The sequence below is a fragment of the Macadamia integrifolia genome, chromosome 4 (assembly GCF_013358625.1).
Source record: "Macadamia integrifolia cultivar HAES 741 chromosome 4, SCU_Mint_v3, whole genome shotgun sequence".
Classification (NCBI taxonomy): Eukaryota; Viridiplantae; Streptophyta; class Magnoliopsida; order Proteales; family Proteaceae; genus Macadamia; species Macadamia integrifolia.
Genome location: NC_056560.1, coordinates 27412653 through 27434437, shown reverse-complemented (window position 1 = coordinate 27434437; position 21785 = coordinate 27412653). Strand labels below are relative to the sequence as shown.

The window sequence follows — 21785 nt, the reverse complement described above, 5'->3', positions numbered from 1 at the left end:
AATTTAGTGAACACCTCACTTTTATGCTTCATGAAGTAGATCCAGACTTTCCTTGAGTAATCATCAACAAAGGTCACGAAGTATTCTGCCCCACCTTTAGATTTTATTGTTGAAGGACCCCATACATCGCTGTGTACATAATCAAGCACCCCTTTACTCTTATGTTTTGCAGTTTTGAAACTAACCTTGCACTGTTTTCCGAACACACAATACTTGCAGAAGTTCAGTTTACAAGTTTTTACTCCCTTCAACATTTTCCTTTTATGAAGCTCCATCAATCCTCTTTCTCCCATATGCCCTAATCGCATATGCCACAGATAGGTATCATCTGTATCAAATATTACATCTTATAGTTATAGATGCTCCACATATAACTGTGCTTCCTATGAGTCTGTATAGGTTTCCTGCTAGTTGTCCCCTCATGACAACCATTACACCCTTAATAACTTTGAGAACTCCACCTTCTGCTATGTACTTGCAGCCATTTGAGTCAAGTGCCCCCAAAGATATTAAGTTTTTCCTTAATTCTGGTACATGTCTCACATCTGCTAAAGTTCTTACTATCCCATCAAACATCTTGATTTTGATAGTGCCTATCCCAATGGTCTTGCATACGGCATCATTCCCCATTAGGACAGACCCACCATTATATGGTTGATATGTATCAAACCAATCCTTATGCGGACACATGTGATATGAACATCCAGAGTCTAAAATCCAAGAATCAGAAGGTTGATTCTTACCTGATGATATAGAGAGTACATCTCCATCATCTCCATCTGAACTGTCAGCCACGCTAGCTTCCTCAGATGCCTTATCTACACCTTTCTTCTTTTAAGTCCGCATTCCTCTTCAAGCACTCTCTCTTCAAATGACCTTCCTTCTTGCAATAGTAACAAGAGACCTTTGTCTTTGCCCCTTTTGATTTTGATCGACTCTTCCCAGATCCCTTCTGATTTGATCTCCCTCTTTCCTGCTCCTTGTCACCTCCGAAAAAACCTTCTCCTTGAGATTTCGTACTACTGGCCTTCTTCCTTGTATCATTGGACATGAGGGCAGCTGCGACTTCATCCATCTCAAGGGTCTCCTTCCCGTACAAGAGAGTCATTACTACGTGATCATATGATTCTGGGAGCGACGACAGCAATAGTAATGCCTTGTCTTCATCCTCGATCTTAACCTCCAGGTTTGCAAGTTTACTTACGATCTGATTGAACATGTTAAGATGCTCTAATAGATCCGTACCTTCCTCCATCTGTAGAGAATACAATTGCTTCTTCACGAACAATTTGTTCGTTAAGGACTTCGTCATGTAGATGCTTTCAAGTTTCGCCCATAACTGCGGCGCAGATTCGATACCCACAACATATTGTAGGGCATCTTCAGAAAGATTTAATCGAATAGCACTTACCGCCTTTTCCTCCATTTCTTCCCAATCTTCATCGATAATTTTTGTAGGTTTCTTCGACTTCCCCAACAACGTTTTTACCAAACTCTGCTGTATCAGAAGATCCTTCATCCTTTGACACTAGAGGGTGAAATTGTTCTTCCTATTAAACCTCTCGATGTCATACTTGACATTCGATCCCTTCCCTGCCATCGTGATAGTAAACCCTAGAAAACGGAAACCTAGAGCTCTGATACTAATTTGTAGAAACGCAACCCTAAAACGATGCAGAAGATAATGAAAAAACAAAACAAACAATGCACACGGATTTTACGAGGTTCGGCAAGGTTGCCTACGTCCCCGGTGAGATGAGATCCTGGTTCACTATCAATGGAGAATAGGGTTACAACACTCGTCCTCACACCTCTCAGTATTGCTTGCATTACAGAGAAAGAAACCCTCGCTACAAATATATAGCGAAAAAAACCCCAATCCGGATTAAACTACAATTGCCCTCAAATAAAAAATTCGAGCAGGGGGCTGCGCCCCCTTACACCCCCTGCTATGCAGGGGGCCTCCTGCCCCCCTTGCAACCCCCACGGCCCGCTAACCGGCTAGCGGGACCGCCGTCTTGCCTGTCTAGGTGTTGCACCAGTACTCCCTGGATTAAACTGCGACGGAATACAAGACATCATACACCAACACAGGGTTGCTCTTATGGAGCCTAAAATAGGCATGAACTAGGATAGCGGGGGAGGCTAGAGGAGGGGGAAGAGGATGCGTGGCTAGGTCATGGAGCTGGGGCAGAAGGCCTTAAAAGCAGGTCCGTCGAGCAAGGAAGGTGGACTGATGTGCCAGCCCACGTGTAAGGGGATGGGTAAAAAAAAAATTGGTAGGGTGGGTGAGCCCAGTCTTATGGGGTTTTAGAGGACTTAAGAGAGTTGAAGGCCCACCTGGCCCAACCGGACGGCAACCATGGGGTGTCGGATGTGAGTGACGAGGCCCATCGTTGAAGAGAACCCTGGAAGATTTAGAGTGAGTGGCGGGCCCACCCTAGACGAAGTGACGATATTGGAGGGGACAAAAGTTGAGATAGGGAGTTGCTTCACACATTCATAGAGGAAGGACCTTGAGAGGTCGAGGCGGAGATTACAGGAGAACGGAGAGGTTGAAGCAAGTGCAACAGAGGAGGGATGGATAGTGGTTGGTTCTAAAGCGAGCACGAAGAAGAAGACTGAAGATGGCGACAAAACTTGAGTCAGGCCAAAGGGGGGACAGGTTATGGATTGGTTCTGAATCTGGCAAGCCATCAAATCAAATTACAGAGGAGAGAAGCAATTCCAACCGTTGTATCTTGTAGAGTTATGGACTAGTGGTAGGGCAGGGAGAAGCATTATGCCCTCTAAGTGATCCGAATATAGGCATTCCATGGAGACGAGTGCGATAGTGGTGAAAATTCCTGCACTGGCCATAACTGGGGGAAAGTTTGAAATTGGCCATAAAGCGCTATTTTTTCTTGAAAAGTTTCAAAATGCCCAAGAAAGCGTCATTTTCCCAGAAAATTTTGAAATTGGCAAAGAAAACACCATTTTCCAAGAGAAGTTTGAAATTAGCAAGGAAAGCGTCATTTCCCAGAAAAGTTTGAAGTTGGCCAAGAAAGCACCGTTTTCCCAGAAAAAGTCCAAAATGGGCCAAAAAAGTGCAAAAAAAAAAAAAGTTCAAAATAGGCCAAAAAAAAACATTATTTTCCTCGAAAAGGTCAGAATTGGCCAATAAGTTACATTTTCTAGTTCAAAATTGGCCCCAAGAAAGCGAGCTATTTTCATAAAAAAAAAATTAAATTAAATTGGCCAAGAAATAACCATTTTCCAAGAAAAGTTCAAAATTGTCTAAGATAGCATCGTTTTCCCAGAAAAGTTAAAAATCGGCCAAGAAATCGCTATTTTTCAAGAAAATTTTAGAATTGGCCAAGATAGTGCCATTTTCCCAAAAAAAGTTGAGAATTGTCCAAGAAAGCACCAATTTCCCAAAAAAAGTTTAAATTGGCCAAGAAAGCATCATTCTCCCAGAAAATATCAAAATTGGCCAAGAAAGTGCCATTTTTCTAGAAAAGTTATGCAGTGTCCAAAAAAACACCATCTTCGCAAAAAAGTTAAGAACTGGCCAAGAAATTTCCCAGAAAAAATCGGAATTGGCCAAGAAAGCATAATTTCCTTAGAATGTTTCGAAACTGGTCAAGAAAGCACAATGTTCCCATAAAAGTTTGGAATTGAACAACAGTGTCATTTTCCCACGAAAGTTCAAAATTGGCCAAGAAAGCAGCATTTCCAAGAAATTTTCAAAAAGAGAACAACATTTTCTTGGCCAATCTCGACTTTTGCAGCGAGAACAACACTTTCTTGGCCTATTTCAAAGTTTTCTGGCGAGAACAATACATTTTCTCTCATCTCAAACTTTTGGTGACAACAACACTTTCTTTTCCCATCCCGAACATTTTGGCGAGAATGACACTTTCTTAGCCCAACTCGAACTTCTCTAGCTAGAACAACACTTTGTTGGCCCATCTTGAACTTCTCTGGGGATAATAACACTTTCTTGGCCCATCTCGACTTTTCTGGCAAATACAACACTTTCTTGACCCATCTCAAACTTTTCAACAATAACACTTTCTTTCCCTATCTTGAACTTTTCGACAAGAATGACACTTTCTTGGCCCATCTCAGACTTTTCAAAAAGAACGACAGTTTTTTTTCCCTTCTTTAACTTTTCTAGCTAGAATGACACTTTCTTGGCCTTCTCAAACTTTTTGGCGAGAAAGACGCTTCTTTTCCCATCTCAAACCTTTCAAAGAGGACAACACTTTTTTGGCCCATCCCAAATGACAAGAACGACACTTTCTTGGCCCATCTCGAACATTCTGGCAAGAACGACACTCTCAACCCATCTCGAACTTTTCTGAGAAGAACAACACTCCTTTTCCTATCTCGACTTTTCGGCAAGAACGACACTCTTTTGGCCCATCTGAAACTCCTCTGGAAAGAACAACACTTTCTTGGCCTATTTCAAACTTCTCTGGAAAGAACGACACTTTTTGCCAATCTCGAACTTTTCGGTGAGAACAACACTTTCTTGGAGAGAAAACAGTCATATGCAGGGTATATATTATGCATACTAAGTTAGATATTGATATTTTAAGGAGAAAAAGTATTCTAACAAATATTATATACATGAAAATTAGTTCTCAGGTATCGGAGGATATTACTTATGCCAAATAACCCAATTAGTTTTATGGAAATCTATTATTATTAGAGATTGTTACCAACTTGCCATATAGAACATTTTTTGTAACTTATTAGGGGGTCAAGGTTCTAGGTTTCAGTCCCGCGCTAGATTTCAGCCAGGCTCAAAACCAAAACATTTCGTGAAACAATGAAATTTCAGTCCAAACCTGGTAGGTTTTGGTGGAGGTTTTCAATGGATTGTTTTAAGGTGTATATGGTCAAATTATGTCCCGAAACTTCTAGGAAACCCTATTTTAGGACCACTAAACATAGTGGAACCGTTATATTGTAAAAACGCACCTCCAAAATGGTAGTTTGACTTCTGTCCTCAGGCTGGTAGTATGCGTTGAATGCTACTATAAACATTCTCTAATATGGCCTATTCCACACAACTTTGAGTCTTGCACAGAACTTCCACAAATGCAACAAAGCATTGCTTTCAATGCGTTCCACTACTGCCCAACAACTTGTTCCACATTTGTATAGTAGTGATTTGGCCAAATAACACACGCACACACACACGCACACACGCACGCACACACGCACGCACACACACCTTAAGAGGCAAAACCAGTGAAACCAACGACAAAACTATACATCTAACCAAAACAATACCAAAACTACACATCGTTGAAATTTCGACCAAACCCTTGCACTTTTTACGTTTCAAGAACTTGCGAAACCGAAATATTTTCGAAAATTTCGGTGGAACCTTATTGTTAGGGGTAGACTACAGAATGTTCAAACTGCAATGGTAAAGAATATTAAAATGACATGCTTGTATCATCCTGCTATTAAGAGTTCAATGCCTTAACCAACTCAAAAGTATTCCAGTGTTGACGATGCTTAAAAAGAGTGTACCTCTGGTGCAACATAATTTGGGGTTCCACATGTCGTATGAAGAAGTCCAACACCCTGCAAATGGGATACGTGGGAACAATGCAACAAAGGAAGTCAACAGTTAGAAGCAAAACTGCCTGATGTGACTTGGTGCAATGTAGGAGGTTGGAATGCTTACCTGTAGAGGCAATGCACTGAGTCCAAAGTCAGAAATCTTCAAGTTCCCTTGGGAATCAAGAAGAAGATTTTCAGGCTACAAAAGGAAAAGCAAAGAAAAATGAATAAAAGAAGTAATAGGGGAACTATTGCAAAAACTCATCAAGGATCAAAAGACATAGCTATTAGCCTGAAAGTAAATATCATTTCATTTTTCAAAATTTCGTCCAAATTTTCAGTGTCAAGAGTACAAACTCAATGCAGAAGGAAGGCATCATGGTTTCAGTCAGAGAATGCTCATGCCTGTTTGGTCATTATGTCCATGATATTTTAGAGGGAGTATAACCCTGTGCCATTTATAGTTTTGTTTTTTCTCTTTTGTTCTTAGTTGTCACAGCATCTAGGCAATCCTAAAGGTTGGAGGGGGGGAAAAAATAAGTGATGCCTTGACAACTACGCTTTTGTTCACCAATAGTAGGAAACAAAACATATCAACACAGAAAAAAATTATATTTTGCAACTCAATGGAATTTGGGCGGATTTAGTCATTTTTTGTTATGCTAAAGTTGGTCCAGATGTCCAGTGACTACTTTGGGGTGGGTTTTGATTTTGGATTTACAAGCAACATGTCAGGCAGGTCCCTTCCTTTTTCTTAGAATTGAGAAAGTCTAGAAGTAGATTTAATATGGATTTATAAATTAAGATGCCCCATTGACAACCATGGGTACATTCAAGAATTATGTATGGACGTATCTAAGTTTACAACAGGAAGAGGCACACCTTCAAATCTCTGTGGTACACACCCTTACTATGGCAGTAATCAACTGCATCTATAAGATGTTGAAAGTATCGCCTTGATTTATTCTCAGGGAGCCTTCCACGGTGAACCTGCATGGCCAGAAGGTCCACAACAATAACAACGAGAAATGAAGAAACACAATATGCCATATAAATGCAGTAACTTCTTCCAGGAAACTATATCTACAATGATGGCTTCCAAAAATGTCAAGCAGAACAGAGAATGCATAACACAAGCAAATAAAAATTATATAGAAAACAAAACTAAGAGAAGCACCCACAGAGAAATATTTTGAATGAGATATGCACAAAAAAAATCATGCACCAATATTTGGACACCAAGGATTAAATCTACCGATGAGGTTTTTTAAAAACCAGAAAATCAAGTTTGACCAGTAGGGAAATACAAAAAGGAGACCTTAACATAGGCCAGAGTCCATCAGACAAAGCTTAGAAGAAATAGATCCCACCCCTGAAAATCTGCAGCGTGATTCCTTAGCAGAACATTTCAATATGGAATAAATATCTGTACAAGATTTTCCAATCCATTGATCAATACATCTGCCATGTTGCCAAACGGTGGAATGGAACACCTATCAGACAGCTTGGAAAGCCATTTTACAATATCATAATAATATATATCAGACTCATTAGCAACTATTTCTGGAAACAATCAGTACACCAATTGTTTCATCTCATGCATTGAGAATTCAAATTGCAATTCCATTAAATCAACCCCAATACGGTCCTTACATTACATTGTGGATTCAGGATGTCTACGCATGAACAGACTTTCTGATCCACATTTCCGTGTAATTTTAGAAGCTATATGAAGAGAATTATAAACATATCAGTACCTTCAGGCTGCAAGTAAAAGGAAAATCTAAGGAATTGGTTGAAAAGTAAAGAAAAATCTAATTAATAGATTTAGAAGGTTTTTGAGTTAGTTCAACAATCTTTGTTGCTAATAATTAACAATATTTCCACTCTATTTTTGTTTTGATTTCATTTCCCTTCACTTTACTTAAATTCCAACCAGAAGAATCCATCATAATTTCAATTAAAAATCAAAGTTATGGCATCTTAGTCTGAATTTGTACTTATAACATTAAATTATCAACAAAGGGATTTCCTTATCAAAACCCTTTAAGGTGTCAAATAATTTGTTTTTTATTGGCACCCCTTAAGTGTCAAATAATTTGTAACCTTATTTGTTTGTCCTCTTGGTATAACACACTTCTTATTTCACCGAGGGTAAAAACATGTCAATTCACAAATGTATTCGAAAGCGCACAAGACAATGACAGCTCTTGACAATGACAAATGGTAAATCACTTTCAAATTATTTTGAACCCCTTTGTTGTAGATAGGGCTACCAAGAGGAGAGCTCAAGCTGACCAAATCATGGTCCAGTTCTGCCCTACATCTGGCCCTGGTTCAACAGAACAAACCAGGACACGTGGCATGCTGATCTGGCCCACCTATGGACCCATCGATCTCAGCAAGTCGATCTCCAGTTCTGTCCTCAAAAGAAGCTTCTAGAACATCGTCCAGTTGTCCCTTACTGTTGAAGAAAGAAGTCTCAAAGGGAGGAGTCCAGCAGCCATCGAATTGCCCAAGTAGATTAGGATTAGTTTCTTTTTTAATGTTGTTTTCCTTTTGTCTTGTTGACAAATTAGTTTGTTAGTTAGTTACCTAGTTTCCTTTTAGGAGTTTGAGTTAGTTTTCTTTTATTTGTCTCTAGTTAGACAAAGTAGTTAGCTAGTTTCTATTTGTTAGAAGTTTCCTTTTTTAATGCTCAACTTTGTAATTGATTTTAGAGCCTATAAAGAGGCCATCGATGGAATGAAAAGGACAAGTTGCATTAAGTATATTTAGGTGTTAACTCTTGAGCTGAGAAAGTTGCTGTTTGAGAGGACGAGATGCCTAAAATAGAGGGGTGAGATACCCAACCCAACCACTTCTTCTCTCCCTTCCTACCCTCCATCGATTTGTCCCTTTTCCCCTTTTGTTTTCTATTATTTAGTTAGTCAATTGAGAGGTTGTTAAGGTTGTTGTCAGACACAACCAAATCTGTTTGGAGGAATAGTGAAGAATCAGTCCACGACCAGCATCGATTTCAGCCAGCCAGATTAGGGTTTTGAAGCTCCATCAAGTGGCCACATCTGCCAAGTCTGAAGCCTGATCAGCAAACCCCTATGGGGTTTTGCTTGTCACCCTAGGAGAGAGGATTGACCAGCATTAGGGCTCCATCTGATCTTTGGTTTTTGTCTTCTACAGGTTATTCTCCTAGTTTCCTAATTTAAGGTACCGAAATCAAGAACTGCTGGATCTCTCAAACTAGCCGTCAGTTTTCAAAGATCTTTGGGGGTTTTCTTCAGCACCCTAAGAATCCACTTGATCCATGTTTGACCCCATCCTGAGCCTTCCATCTCCAACCACAGGTTGCCCTAGCTTTAGCCCTATTTTGGGTTTGGTTCCAATTCTGGTTTTCAGATTTCTATTTGGCTTGGTTTTATTGGAGCTTTGGGAAACATCATTGGGGGTTATTGATCTCTCAATACCCTAACTGCCTTACATTACCCTTATTTACCCGACTTAAAGAACTTATAGGAATAAGACAAGGAGCAATCAAAAGAAGGTTACATGTTCTAAATACACCTATAAAGGTATCATTTAGATAGTCCCTTCAACAAACAGCATCATAGCGATTATCGAGTAAAATATTTTCCAAAGTACGCAAGCATCTATTGTAAGGCATTTGATCCTTACATACTACAGTATTTTCCAATCCAACATGATGAGGAAGAATATTCAACCCCTCATAGCTTATAAAGCATTCATTGCACCTGCACAAGACTTCTAGACACCCGAATCATAAGATATTGCGCTTTATAATTTACTATGATTTTGATTAAGTGATTATGATACAAAATAATAACTATTTCATATTACTTAGAGATCATTGGAAAATACCTTGATATGTAAACGGATAATAGTATATGTTTGCATAGTTTTCGAGGCACCTAGGTGAGCCAAGGCGTTGGAGTGCCACCTAAGGACCTAGGCACCAAGGTGCCCACCTTGGCTATGCCTAGAAATTTTTTTTTTTTTATATGTATCCATTATCTCTAGTATAGTAATAATATAATTATGCTTACAGCATTACAGAAACAAGTCAAACAACAATACAGATTGAATACTAATTTGCCATTATATCTAGCAACATCATTACAGTATTACCCGAAACAACGGGTAGAAAAACACAAGTAAACAAGACAAGTAAACTAATGAAGTTCGGTTTTTTATCTCTCTTTTTTTTTTTTTTTTTTTTTTTTGGGGGGTGTGGGGGTGGGGGGTGGTGGGGTTACTAAATGATCCCATGCTTATCATCTATACACAAACTTGTACCCAAGCCAATAAATGTTAGAAAACAGCATTATCTTGAGGGGGCGAAAAATCGACCGCCCAGGGACCTAAAAATCCCACAACGCTCATCTTGTTAAGTTAGAATAAGGTGGGCAACTTCCAGCCCTTGGAAACCTGCCCAGACGCCTAGATTATGTCTGGACAAGTATGTATATTGGTACAGTACAATAACATGCATAGAGATATATGTCATTGGGAATATAAGAAATCAGAATACAACAGAACCAGACTAGTTACCCCATATGTTTCCTCAACCCACTGACAATAAAATCACCTAATATCTAACATTCTAACTTTGTTCACCCTCCGTTCAACCCACATGCAACCATGCCTGAAACCCACGGAAACAGCAAGTCAATCTGATACTACTAGTCTGCTACCCTCCAGATCACGATTTCATAAATCCAGTATCCTTTACAATGTATCACAACTGGCTTACCCATAGATACCCCCGGCGAAATGGGTGTTTTCACCCAATTTTCTGTCCCCTTTAATTCAAACTTTATTAATGACAACTTCAATATCCCATATTTACCTCTCCATAGACCTGCTTCCTCTGTACTGCATTAATGCACTAAATCAGACACAAACTAGAATCTTAAATACCAGATCAATCTAATGGTTAACTATCAAAACAGAATTGAACCTCACTGAGAGTGAGAGTAGTTTTTCCTCTGTACTGCATTAATCTAATTCACCCATGCATTAGAATGAATAATTATATATCAAAACAGAATTGAACCTCAGTCGAGTACTGTTCTCAAGGTGGGGAACCCGTGCTGAAAATACCACCAGATCAATCCAATAATTATATCTAAAGTTATGAGGTAATCCTAGTGATACTAGGAGAGGGATATTTCAGTCAAACACAAATCAGATTAATAACCAGAAACAGAAATATAATAACCAATCGAATCTGATGTTAATGACAGAAATCTTCAGCAATAATAATCCAGCAGAATGAGCAAATCGATGCAGCAAGTAGATGGACAGGAACTCAGTTCTGAAAACAAAGGTCAGAATGGGGGGATAATAGAGAGGGAGAGGGTTCCCTAAAAGGCAGTCTGGCTTCTGCATCAGCGCAGGGGCCAATGGGAGTGCATGCAGAAGTATCAACAGCGGCGGTATTTTCGCCTTTCATGTGGGGCTGGGCAGTCATTTCACCCTCCCATGTGTCTGGGCACAGGGGTCAAGCTGCCTTCCAGGGTTCTTTCTCCCTAATAGATATCTCCAGATCATCAGGTCTGATCAAGAACAAATTATGGTCGTAGGTCTCCCTTAGGTATAAAGACAACTCCTCTAAAGATGAGGGTGATCTGATGGTCAGATTTCCTCAACTGTAATTCTAGTAAAAAAACACTTGCATGCAATTTCTTGGACAGAATGTAGAAGTTGCAGAAAATAAAATTTTACTTACTTGATCAGTGAAGAAGGAGAAGGAAGAAGAACAAGAGTAAAGTAAGAACACCGGAGCTTCCGGCCACAAGGTGGTTGGAAGGATCAAACACTGACCAGCCTTCATCACACACAAGGGCCCATGATCAAACACAAGTTTCCTCTATTTTGTTTTCAAAATCTTGGGTTGAAGAAAACCTCCCACGCATGTCTTATTTATAAGCCCATAACAGCATAGTCAAGGATTAAAGTATCGGTATCGGTCGCTATATCGGTCGGTCAAAATTAAGATACGTATCGGAGGGTATCGTATCGTATCGGAGATACACTAAGATACGCTAAAGATACACACATAAATGGATAGAAAACATTTTTTTAAACACTTTTGCATAAAGAATTTGTTAAAAAAAGCTATTGATAACATGTATTATGCATAAACACTAAATTGAGGGTATCGTACTAAGAATTCAAGGTCTGTAGTTGTCCCATAAATGTAAAATCCTTGTTCCCAACCTTGATTTCCACTTTAGTTAGAGAGAAATATGGCTGATAGCAACTTTGGAACAAAAATCCTTCAAAAAATCGTTTTTTTTCTGAAAAATGACCCATATTGGCCATTATATGACCGTAGCGCCGATACGTATCGATACTCACCGATACGTACCGATATATATATATCGATACTCACCGATACGTGCTGATATATACCGATACGTACTGATCGATACATACCGATACTCACCGATATGTACCAATACATACCGAAACGTACATTTTACCTCAATTTTATATTTTTCATAGAGTCGTATCGAAGCATGTCGTATCGTATCGATGTGTATTAGTGGTGTATTGATGCATATCGGTATATATTGTAGGATATATATCGATACGAAATGATTTAAAAAATTCAATGTATCGTATCGGTGTGTATCATCGGTCGATTAAATTTAAGATACGTATCGGAGGGTATCGTATCGGTATCGGAGATACTTAAAACCATGAGCATAGTTCAAAAACTCACTGAAATCTTGGCGAAGTTTCACTAATTTTGACAAGGCCGAGACGAAACAAAAAGCAAATTAAGAGATCGGCACAATTTCAGTCGAAATTTCGCTAAATGCAGTCCACTTCATTGTTCGTAATTTGTACTCATATATTTGCAGATAGTATTGTATTGTTGGGACTTGAGTGTCTATATTACACATACTTTGTACTATTTCATAAATAATTAATCAGTATTATGTTTCTTCTTCATGGTGCATAATTTACTTGTCTTACTTGTCTTTTCTATCTTCTAGTACTAAAACAATGTGTAAAAGAGGCAACATTACACAAGGTAATGAGGTATACAAATACAAGAATGTTCGGCATATACTGCCAACCAAGGGTGCAAATGCAAACCACCACTTTGTACAACTTTTCTTGCAATATAAAGGTTTACTTATGTCTACATAGATTAAATTATGGGTTCCCTAAATTTGGAGCTTCATATGGCCACTTGCCCCCTGAAATGGCCAACAGAAACATGCTGGCAAAAAGCCAAAAAATGCACTGTTTCCATCGAAATTCCGCTGATTTCGCTCATTTCAGTCTGGCTGCAACGAGACCGAAATACAAGTTTTTGAACTATGCATAAAAATCCAAGTAGAATCTAACTAAGAATCCTCTAATTCCATTCCCATTGCAACCCAACACTCCAACTTCAAGGCTGACTAATCTATATAGACTTTAAAAGGGTTATGGAGTCGATATAAAACAAATAACAGAAACTGAACCAAAACAATTTAAATTGAACCCAATCGGTTCAATTGGACTGAACCAAAACACTTAATACAAAAGAGACTAACTGAAGACAAATTAAAAGACTAAACAAAACTAGGCCATGCTAGGCTGGCATCTCTTGGATCTCCTACAATAGGGTCTTCAGATCTGCATCACCTCGTCATAATTTGTGATTTACCCCATTGGCACAAAGCTACTCTAAGAACAAATCAGCGTCACATGATCCAATATTTCAGCAATGAAACTCATAAAACTCTTTTTCAATCTTATAATCTTAATAGAATCCGTCAAACACAAAAAAAAAGAAACAAAAAAAAAGAAAGAAAGAAAGAAAGAAAGAAAGAAAGAAAGAAAGAAAGAAGAAGCAAATAAGAAAAACAGCTATTAGATTACTGTAAATAAACTAAGCTCTGAATACCAGATTTCTTGCTACAGCATTTTTACACACCATGATGATATGCAAAAATCCATTTGCTTCATTCAACCTCAAATTTGGAATTTTAGATTCCCCAAGTCTCTTAATTCAACATTTTACACTAGAAATGTTAGGCAAGTGAAACCCTTCCTTATCGCGCTAAAGCTCTCCCTTGATGAAATCCTCAAAAACTATCAAATAGTCTAAGTACTTCTTGATGAGCAAGGGAATAAGAATTTGTATCACTCACAGAAAATTTCAAGCTTCTATGTAGTTTATGTGAGACATGTACCAACAAAATCTACAACTTAAGAAACTTATAAGAAAGATACTCGAAGGAAAAAGAATAGTTAGAACATTATAAGAATCAAGGCTGGTTGGAAGAGTTAGTCAAAAGGCTTACTTCATCAAATAGTTCTCCACCAGTGACGAATTCTAAAATAATATATATCTTTGTCCGGCTAGCCAAAACCTTTAAAAAAAATGATAAAGAATTTCATGTCAGTACAGGCAAGAAGCATCAAATTTTTTGCAACACAGAACGCAAATATACGATTAAAGAGAACAATGCCAATATATATAGAGATTAACCAGGTATCATACCTCATGTAACCTGACTATGTTAGGATGCCTAACAATCTTCATTATGGATATTTCTCTCTTAATCTGGAAACAGACTCAAATAAATGTTAGCCCAATAGATTACACAGTGAAGGAAAAAGAGTACATGGAATCTGGAGCTAAAATTTCACGGCCAGATCCTTCCCCCATCCCCCCCCCCCCCAAAAAAAAAATATTCAACTGATGAAAAGAGCGAGAGACTCTCAAACCTGCAAGAGAAAGAGGTACACAAGAGAGAGAAAGAAGAAAGAGGTGTGAGGGGGAGAGAAACGGAGACTGCGTGAATATGTCAATTAGACCACCATGCCTCCTATTTATTCAACTGATTCAAAAAATAAAGAGGACATGAATGCCCTTGAACATAAGTCATTACATACTTATTCCCCGAAAGTACAAAACTGCAAATAACACCAACATCAACTACTATAGAAAACCAAGTATAAAAATGTTCGTTTTAAGTGAAGTTAAAATTTCTTTATTTCTTACCACTGAAAGTATTAAGACAAATTACATGACAATCACATAAGACCAACCAAACATTCCACTTAAAAATGAGAAAATGAGGTCCATATGAGCTGAGTGGTGTTATGCCACTAGGAAAATCACACTTCACCAGTGGGAAAATTGAGTACATACTTGTGAAGGCCACTATAATGGTGTGAGTAAGATGACCGTCATGAAATTTATGCAGTCTAAGAGAACATTGTCTCTATTTATGCTCACAAAGTACTCTGTAGTTGCATGAAGTGGTAAAACTGTAAGTGGCAGTTCCAAGGTAAAAGTGTAAATATCTTGAAACAAAGCTCATGTTTATAGAAGGTCGTCTTCTGACTAAGAATCTAGGGTTCACTTCAGGCATTCTTCAGTTTGTGCTGCCACTGTTTAGCTCATTAAACCAGACGATAGTCATATCAATCTTTTATCCCATGGTTAAGAATTAAATTGTCAAATTTAAGAACATGCCAAAATATAAGGATTATCTTCAATGGAGGCCTATGCATAAGTTTGGGAGGCTCATAAGGTCCTTATGGCAGTCCAATGGGCTGAATTTGAGTTTTGGGTAATTATATTATCGGTTGGGCCTTTTATTTTTTTGGGATTTCATTGTAATGGGCTTAACTTAAAAGCCAATAAAGTGGTGATAAATTAGTACACAAGATAGTAGTTAAAGTGTTGGAGTTAGATTAGGATACTTAATAGCTAGATAGAGTTCCGTTTTGAGCTTATTTACTTTGTTGAGTGTGTGAGAGTGATTAGGAGTCCTTTTATGAGTCAATTTAGGAATTTAGAAGGTTTTTCAAGACATGGTCTAAAGTATCGGTTAGTATCATATTGTATCGGCCAATACGATAAAGCTTTTTTTAAAAAGGGAAGTGTATCATTTCGTATTGATAAGTATCGGCCGATATGCGTAATTATGGATACTTAAGACATGTATCAACAGAACCCATTTCACTTTCAAAACAAAGCCTGCTCTTCTCGCTAGTGGTACTTAAGTTTCTAAAATTTGAAGCATAACTAGAACAATCGATCTCCCTTTTCATTTCTGGGACTTAGGGCTTTGAATCAATCATAAAAAATTATTCAAAATCTACAATCAAACTAATATTTGAAGGATTGAAGCATCAAAGACCATCAATTGAAGCTAAACATAGCACAAAACATGTACAATGTATGTCAGAAAAAAAAAAAAATCAAAAATTTGTTTCTACTTTTTTTTTTTTTTTTTTTTTTGGGGGTAGATTTAAGTAAAAGAAAATTTCATCAAACATGAATTATTGCATCAATTTGTTCATAGTTCTCTGAAATTTCTTAGAAAATTGAAAAGTGTTCTACCTGGAAAAAAAATTGATTTACTTGTAAAAAACAATTGATAATGGGTTGGGAAATTTATATGCATATATTGTATAAGTAAATTTAGCGTATCTTATGTCTCTCCGATACGAAACAGATACTAAAGACCTTGTGCAATAAATCCTCAATCAATTAGAGATGATTTGAGTAAGGAATGGGTTTTATTTTTAAGAGTTTTGGTGTTATTGAGCAATGCATACTGGATTGGTATCCTAACCCGATTTCTTCTCTTCTCTCATGTTCTCTTCTCCACTCTTCTTCCTCCCAAAAGATTGATCTCATCTTTTTTCTCTCCTCTTCCATCGATCTGATTTCTTCCCTTAACAAATAACAACATTTTTTTTTTTTTTTTGGTAGAACAAATAACAACATTGTCCCTTCCTTTATCTCAGATCTAATCCCAGATTTGATTATCGGGTCTACTCTGCTTGCATCTGAGATCCTTAATCCAGATTTTCCGATTGCATTACTCTCGATAACACGCAACAAAAGCCACCAGCTGTAGACAAGAACACTAGTACAGATAGGATGTCCTGTTAGCATTGGAGACGACCAAAAAGGACGTGGATCATACAATTTAAAATTCTTCAGCATAATTATTTAATCATTGATATGCACCTGGAATTTCCTTGTAAGCCATGGTGCTGATCCAGAAAATTGAAATGCATCACAGCTCCACACAAGCATGCCCAATATGATCCTAAACCTCATATTTGAAATAGCAAAGTTCCATTTGTTGTTCGAAGAAAACAACTTAATATAACAAACTTCCTTTATTGGTGATACCTAACTTCAATATTACTTGTCTTTTTTACATTATTACTGGATCAATAGCGCTCCTATTCTATGCGTCACTTGTATCGGCTTCCATTTTAGAAGATTCTCACCATACTCCGGTATCAAACAAGTACATGGACTTTTTTTCAACTTATATATTCTTCACTTTCTTCTTTTCCCCTATTCTTCTTTCTGCCTCTTGTGTTTGACCATCTATGTCTTTTCATATAAGTACACGGACATAGATTTAATCTTATTATTTTCCCCTGTATCAATTGTTACGCTGCATTGATATTGGCTAATCTAGATGGCATGGACCATGAGGTCCTCATCACTCAATTAAATTCCGTTGCATTCTTTGTTATTCTCCAACTGCTTCCGTATATAAAGGCTCGTTGAAATGTTATATTTCCTCTATTCCCCGTGTAACACTCACCCACTGCCACCCAAAGAACCACTTATCCATTCTGCATTCCCCACCCACAGCATCTCAAATGGCACAGAGAACCACGCCATTCAGATGAGTTGTGATACGTACGAACAGAGAAAAAATTCCCTTCATGTGGTTTTGCTATCAGGAGAAGATTTGTAATAGCTAAATGATGGTGTGCAATATCGTTCAGCCATTGACCCCCTGTTACTGGATCTAATCCTTACCAAGTTTATTGATAGAAATCAATTGTTTATTTCTGGACATTCCCCTTTTTTCATTTAGTTATTGACATACCAAGGGGGCCGGAGCAACCTCTAGATCTACTTACGGCAGCCTAGTACAGGCGGCGGCATCTAGGTGCTCCCGGTTGCTTCAATCTCCCCTGTGATTTGGATGTTGTTTGGGCCAATAGCCATAGTTAGTTGCTCGAGAGTACTCTCAAAAACGAACATTTTCTCATCCATTTTGGGTCAACCAGTGAGATGATGGGGGATAGTCTAGATCACCAGTCAAAGCCCACAAATGACCACTTGGTGATTAAGGTGGTAGGGATACAAAGACAGCCATGAGTTTTTCCTAGAAGCATATAACAAACTCTTATGATAAATGAAGAAATGAGGAGTGACCACTGGTATTGAACACAAAACCATGTTATCCAATTTAAGGATAGTACTGAGTTTTTAAACTCAGTTTCTTGAATTCAATGATAATAGCAATGAAAATACATTTGGCAAAATGTTTCACAAATGCACCAGACATATAAAGAAGTTGGAGTTTGTGTTTGATTGATTCGAGTGATAGTAATTGTTCTGTTTTTTTTTTATTTTTATTTTTTTCATGACTGTTATTGTGTTCTATTTCTTTTCATTTTTTACCTTTTTCCTTTTGTCCTTGCACAGATCCATGTAGCAGACCCCATCAAGTTGGGATACTGCTTTGTTGTTGTAATTGTTTTCCCAATTGCTACGGTATAGAAAACTAGCTATCCCCCTTCCTTTGGTCTCCTGCCTCCCTCCCAATTCCCTAACAATTGACTGGACGTGAAGAATGTTTACAAAATTCTCTAATTGCAGCTTAATCCAGTCTAGGGAGCAGTTAATTGACTTCAAAGTTCAAATCCTAAAGGAGGATAAGAGATCCAGTTCGAGACCAACAAGATAAAAACAGTAGCAAATAAAAACGAGGTGGTCCTGGTTCCAAGTGGAAGGAAAAAGAGGGGAAGTTCCAGGATACCCTCCAGAGTGACACTTGGTAACAGGGAACTTATAACCAACTTTGAATAAGGATTTCAGGTATTAATGAATACCTGATTCACCATCTTGTGCTCAAGGATGGTACTTTTGGCCATAATTTTCACGGCAACACTCTCCCCAGTCTCTGTGTTCCGCGCGAATTTAACCTTTGCGAAGGTTCCTTCGCCGATTGTTCTTCCAAGTTCATACTTACCGACCCTTCTCATAGGCATTTTCACAATTTCTTCAAGCTCATTTCCTTCAACTACTCCAATTTACCGAATGGGGAAGAAGAGAATTTCGCAAGAACCTGAAACAAAGATTGATGATTAGTACGGAATCACTGATCAATCAAAGAACAAGAAACAAATCCACCGTCAAAATTTAAAAACCAAAGAAATGCGAATTTGGAGCATCGATTACGCACGCAATTATTGACGATGAATGAGACCGAGGAGCTCTGCTAAAATGCTGACACCGTTTTGCGAAAGGCAAGTTCGATTCCTCGCTTGTGACACTTCAGGGTTAAATGTAGAGGTCTGTGGTCTTTACTAAATTCACAGGAAGCAAGAAATTGAACATATCAAATGGGGATCAATACTGGCGTGGGGAAACCCTATATAAAGGGCGAAAACGAAAAATAAATTACTTTGGATTTGGCTTACGTAAAGAATGTGATGTTAGCATTTCCTATTTAATCAGAAGGCTACGTTTCAGCACAACAAAGTTACAAAGGTCAGATATTCTTTGAAAATTTGGAAAAGAAAACGTCACATTTTGTTGGCTTGGATGCTTGTGTGGGATGCTGTGCGATTAGTATCATGCTGGCACGTGACGACACGACTTAAGGAGAAGTGCCAACCCTTGTGTAGGATGGTGTGCAGTTGGTATGATGCTGGTGTAGAAACGCAACCCTAAAACGATGCAGAAGATAATGGAAAAAAAACAAACAATGCACACAGATTTTACGAGGTTCAGCAAGGTTGCCTACGTCTCCGGTGAGATGAGATCCTGCTTCACTATCAATGGAGAATAGGGTTACAGCGCTCGTCCTCACACCTCTCAGTATTGCTTGTATTACAGAGAAAGAAACTTTCGCTACAAATAAATAGCGAGAAAAAACCCTAATCCGGATTAAACTACAATTGCCACCCTAATCCGGATTAAACTACAATTGCCATCAAATAAAAAAATTCGAGAGAGGGGGCTGCGCCCCCCTACACCCCCTGCATACAGGGGGGCCTCCTGCCCCCCTTGCAACCCCCACGGCCCGCTAATTGGCTAGCGGGACCGCCGTCCTGCCTGTTTAGGTGCTGCACCAGTACTCCCTGGATTAAACTGCGACAGAATACAAGACATCATACACCAACAATCTCCACCTTGGCTTGAATTCTGTCGAGCCTCTTGTAAAGAAAACTTGTAGACGTCTTCATCATTGTACCTCATTAGAGGCACAAACCCGCACCTGTTTGGTGCGTCCCTCATCTTCAACAATGAGTAATATTAATCAAGTCCAAACAGGACTCGAACTTCTCTGTAGTAACTGGCTTTGTAAACATATCTGCAGGATTGAGATCTGTATGAATTTTTCTCAAGTGAATACTGCCTTATGACACAAGCTCCCTGATCTTGTGAAATCTCACATCAATATGCTTTGTCCTTGCATGAAACACTTGATTCTTTGCAAGATGTATGGCACTCTGACTGTCACAATGTAACACTGCACCTCCTTGCTCTAACCCCAACTCACGAACTAGTCCAGCCAACCAGACTCCTTCCTTGGCAGCCTCAACTACTGCCATGTACTCTGCCTCTATAGTGGACAATGCAATTATAGACTGAAGCATCGCCCTCCATGATATAGGTCCACCAGCCAATGTAAACACATACCCTGTAGTAGACCTCCTCTTATCTAAATCACCGGCATAGTCATAATCAACATAATCTGCCAATTCTGTAGAACTTCCCTTGCCACTGAACATAACACCTATATCTTTAGTCTTGCTCAAGTATCTGAAGATCCACTTAATTGCATTCCAATGCTCCTTCCCTGGATTACTCATGTATCTGCTAACAACACTGACTGCATGAGACAAATCCGGCCTGCTACAAACCATAGCATACGTGAGACTCCCAACTGCGCTAGCATAAGGGACTTGAGACATCTGCTCCACCTCCTCATGTGTTGTAGAGCATTCCCTTTCAGATAACTTGAAGTGGCCAGCTAACGGAGTGCTAACTGGCTTGGCTTTTTCCATATTGAAACACTCTAGCACCTTTTCAATATACCTCTTCTGAGTTACCCAAAGTTTACCTGCATTTCTATCTCTAAGGATTTCCATGCCAAGGATCTTCTTAGCGGCACCAAGATCTTTCATCTCAAATTCAGCACTCAACAAAGACTTCAAAGAGACTATATCATGTTTGTTCTTTGCAGCAATGAGCATGTCATCAACATAAAGCATCAACAAAATAATGGAATTATCACTTGACACTTTATAATAAACACAACTATCATACTCACTTCTTGTGTAGTCAATCTTCATCATGTGAGAATCAAAGCGCTTGTACCACTGCCTAGGAGATTGCTTAAGGCCATAAAGCGACCTCTTAAGCAGACAAACATGGTCTTCCTTTCCCTGAACCTTGAAACCTTCAGGCTGCTCCATGTAAATTTGTTCTTCCAAGTCACCATGAAGAATTGCAGTTTTCACATCAAGTTGTTCAAGCTCTAAATCATACATGGCCACCAAAGCAAGTAGTACCCTGATCGAAGTGTGTTTCACCACCGGAGAAAATATTTCATTGTAGTCTATCCCCTCCTTCTGTGCATAGCCCTTGGCTACAAGTCTGACCTTATACCTTTCACGCTCCTTCTCAGATGCTGCCTCTTTCTTACGAAAGACTCATTTATACCCAATGATTTTTCTTCCCTTGGGTTTTTCCACAATCTCCCAAGTCTTGTTCTTCTGTAGAGATTTCATTTCCTCCATCATAGCTATCATCCATTTATCATGTTGTGCATCACTCATAGCATCATGGTAGGAAGATGGATCACCTGTACCTACAGTGAGGGCATAGGCAACCATGTCCTCAAACCCGTATCTCATGGGTGCTTTGTGAGTACGCTTCCCTTTACCCTTTGCCACAGTATAGGGAACACTTCTACTGCTTCCTGTTGTCCTGGTAAGTCACTTGATGACTCATTCTCTCTTGTTGTTTGTAACTCACCTAACTCCACCTGCACAGTAGAACCTTCTTTATTTTCATCAACTGCTTGTGAATTGTAATTTGACTTCACTATATGAGACTCATCAAACACAACCTCTCTGCTAACCACAACTTTCTGTGAACTTGGATCCCACAACTTGAATCCCTTTACACC

General features: G+C 38.7%; 1 protein-coding gene across 1 annotated transcript; it reads right to left on the bottom strand.

Moving 5' to 3' along the window:
• Positions 1-5529: 5529 nt before the first annotated feature.
• On the bottom strand, positions 5530-19185 carry LOC122077546 (CBL-interacting serine/threonine-protein kinase 24-like; the record flags this gene model as incomplete). The annotated part of the gene is given in 7 exon segments (XM_042643507.1): positions 5530-5583; positions 5687-5761; positions 6445-6552; positions 13887-13955; positions 14087-14149; positions 18475-18710; positions 18828-19185. Coding segments are annotated over 6 exon segments (528 nt in total), but the record flags the coding sequence as incomplete, so codon positions are not given.
• Between the last annotated feature and the right edge of the window lie 2600 nt (positions 19186-21785).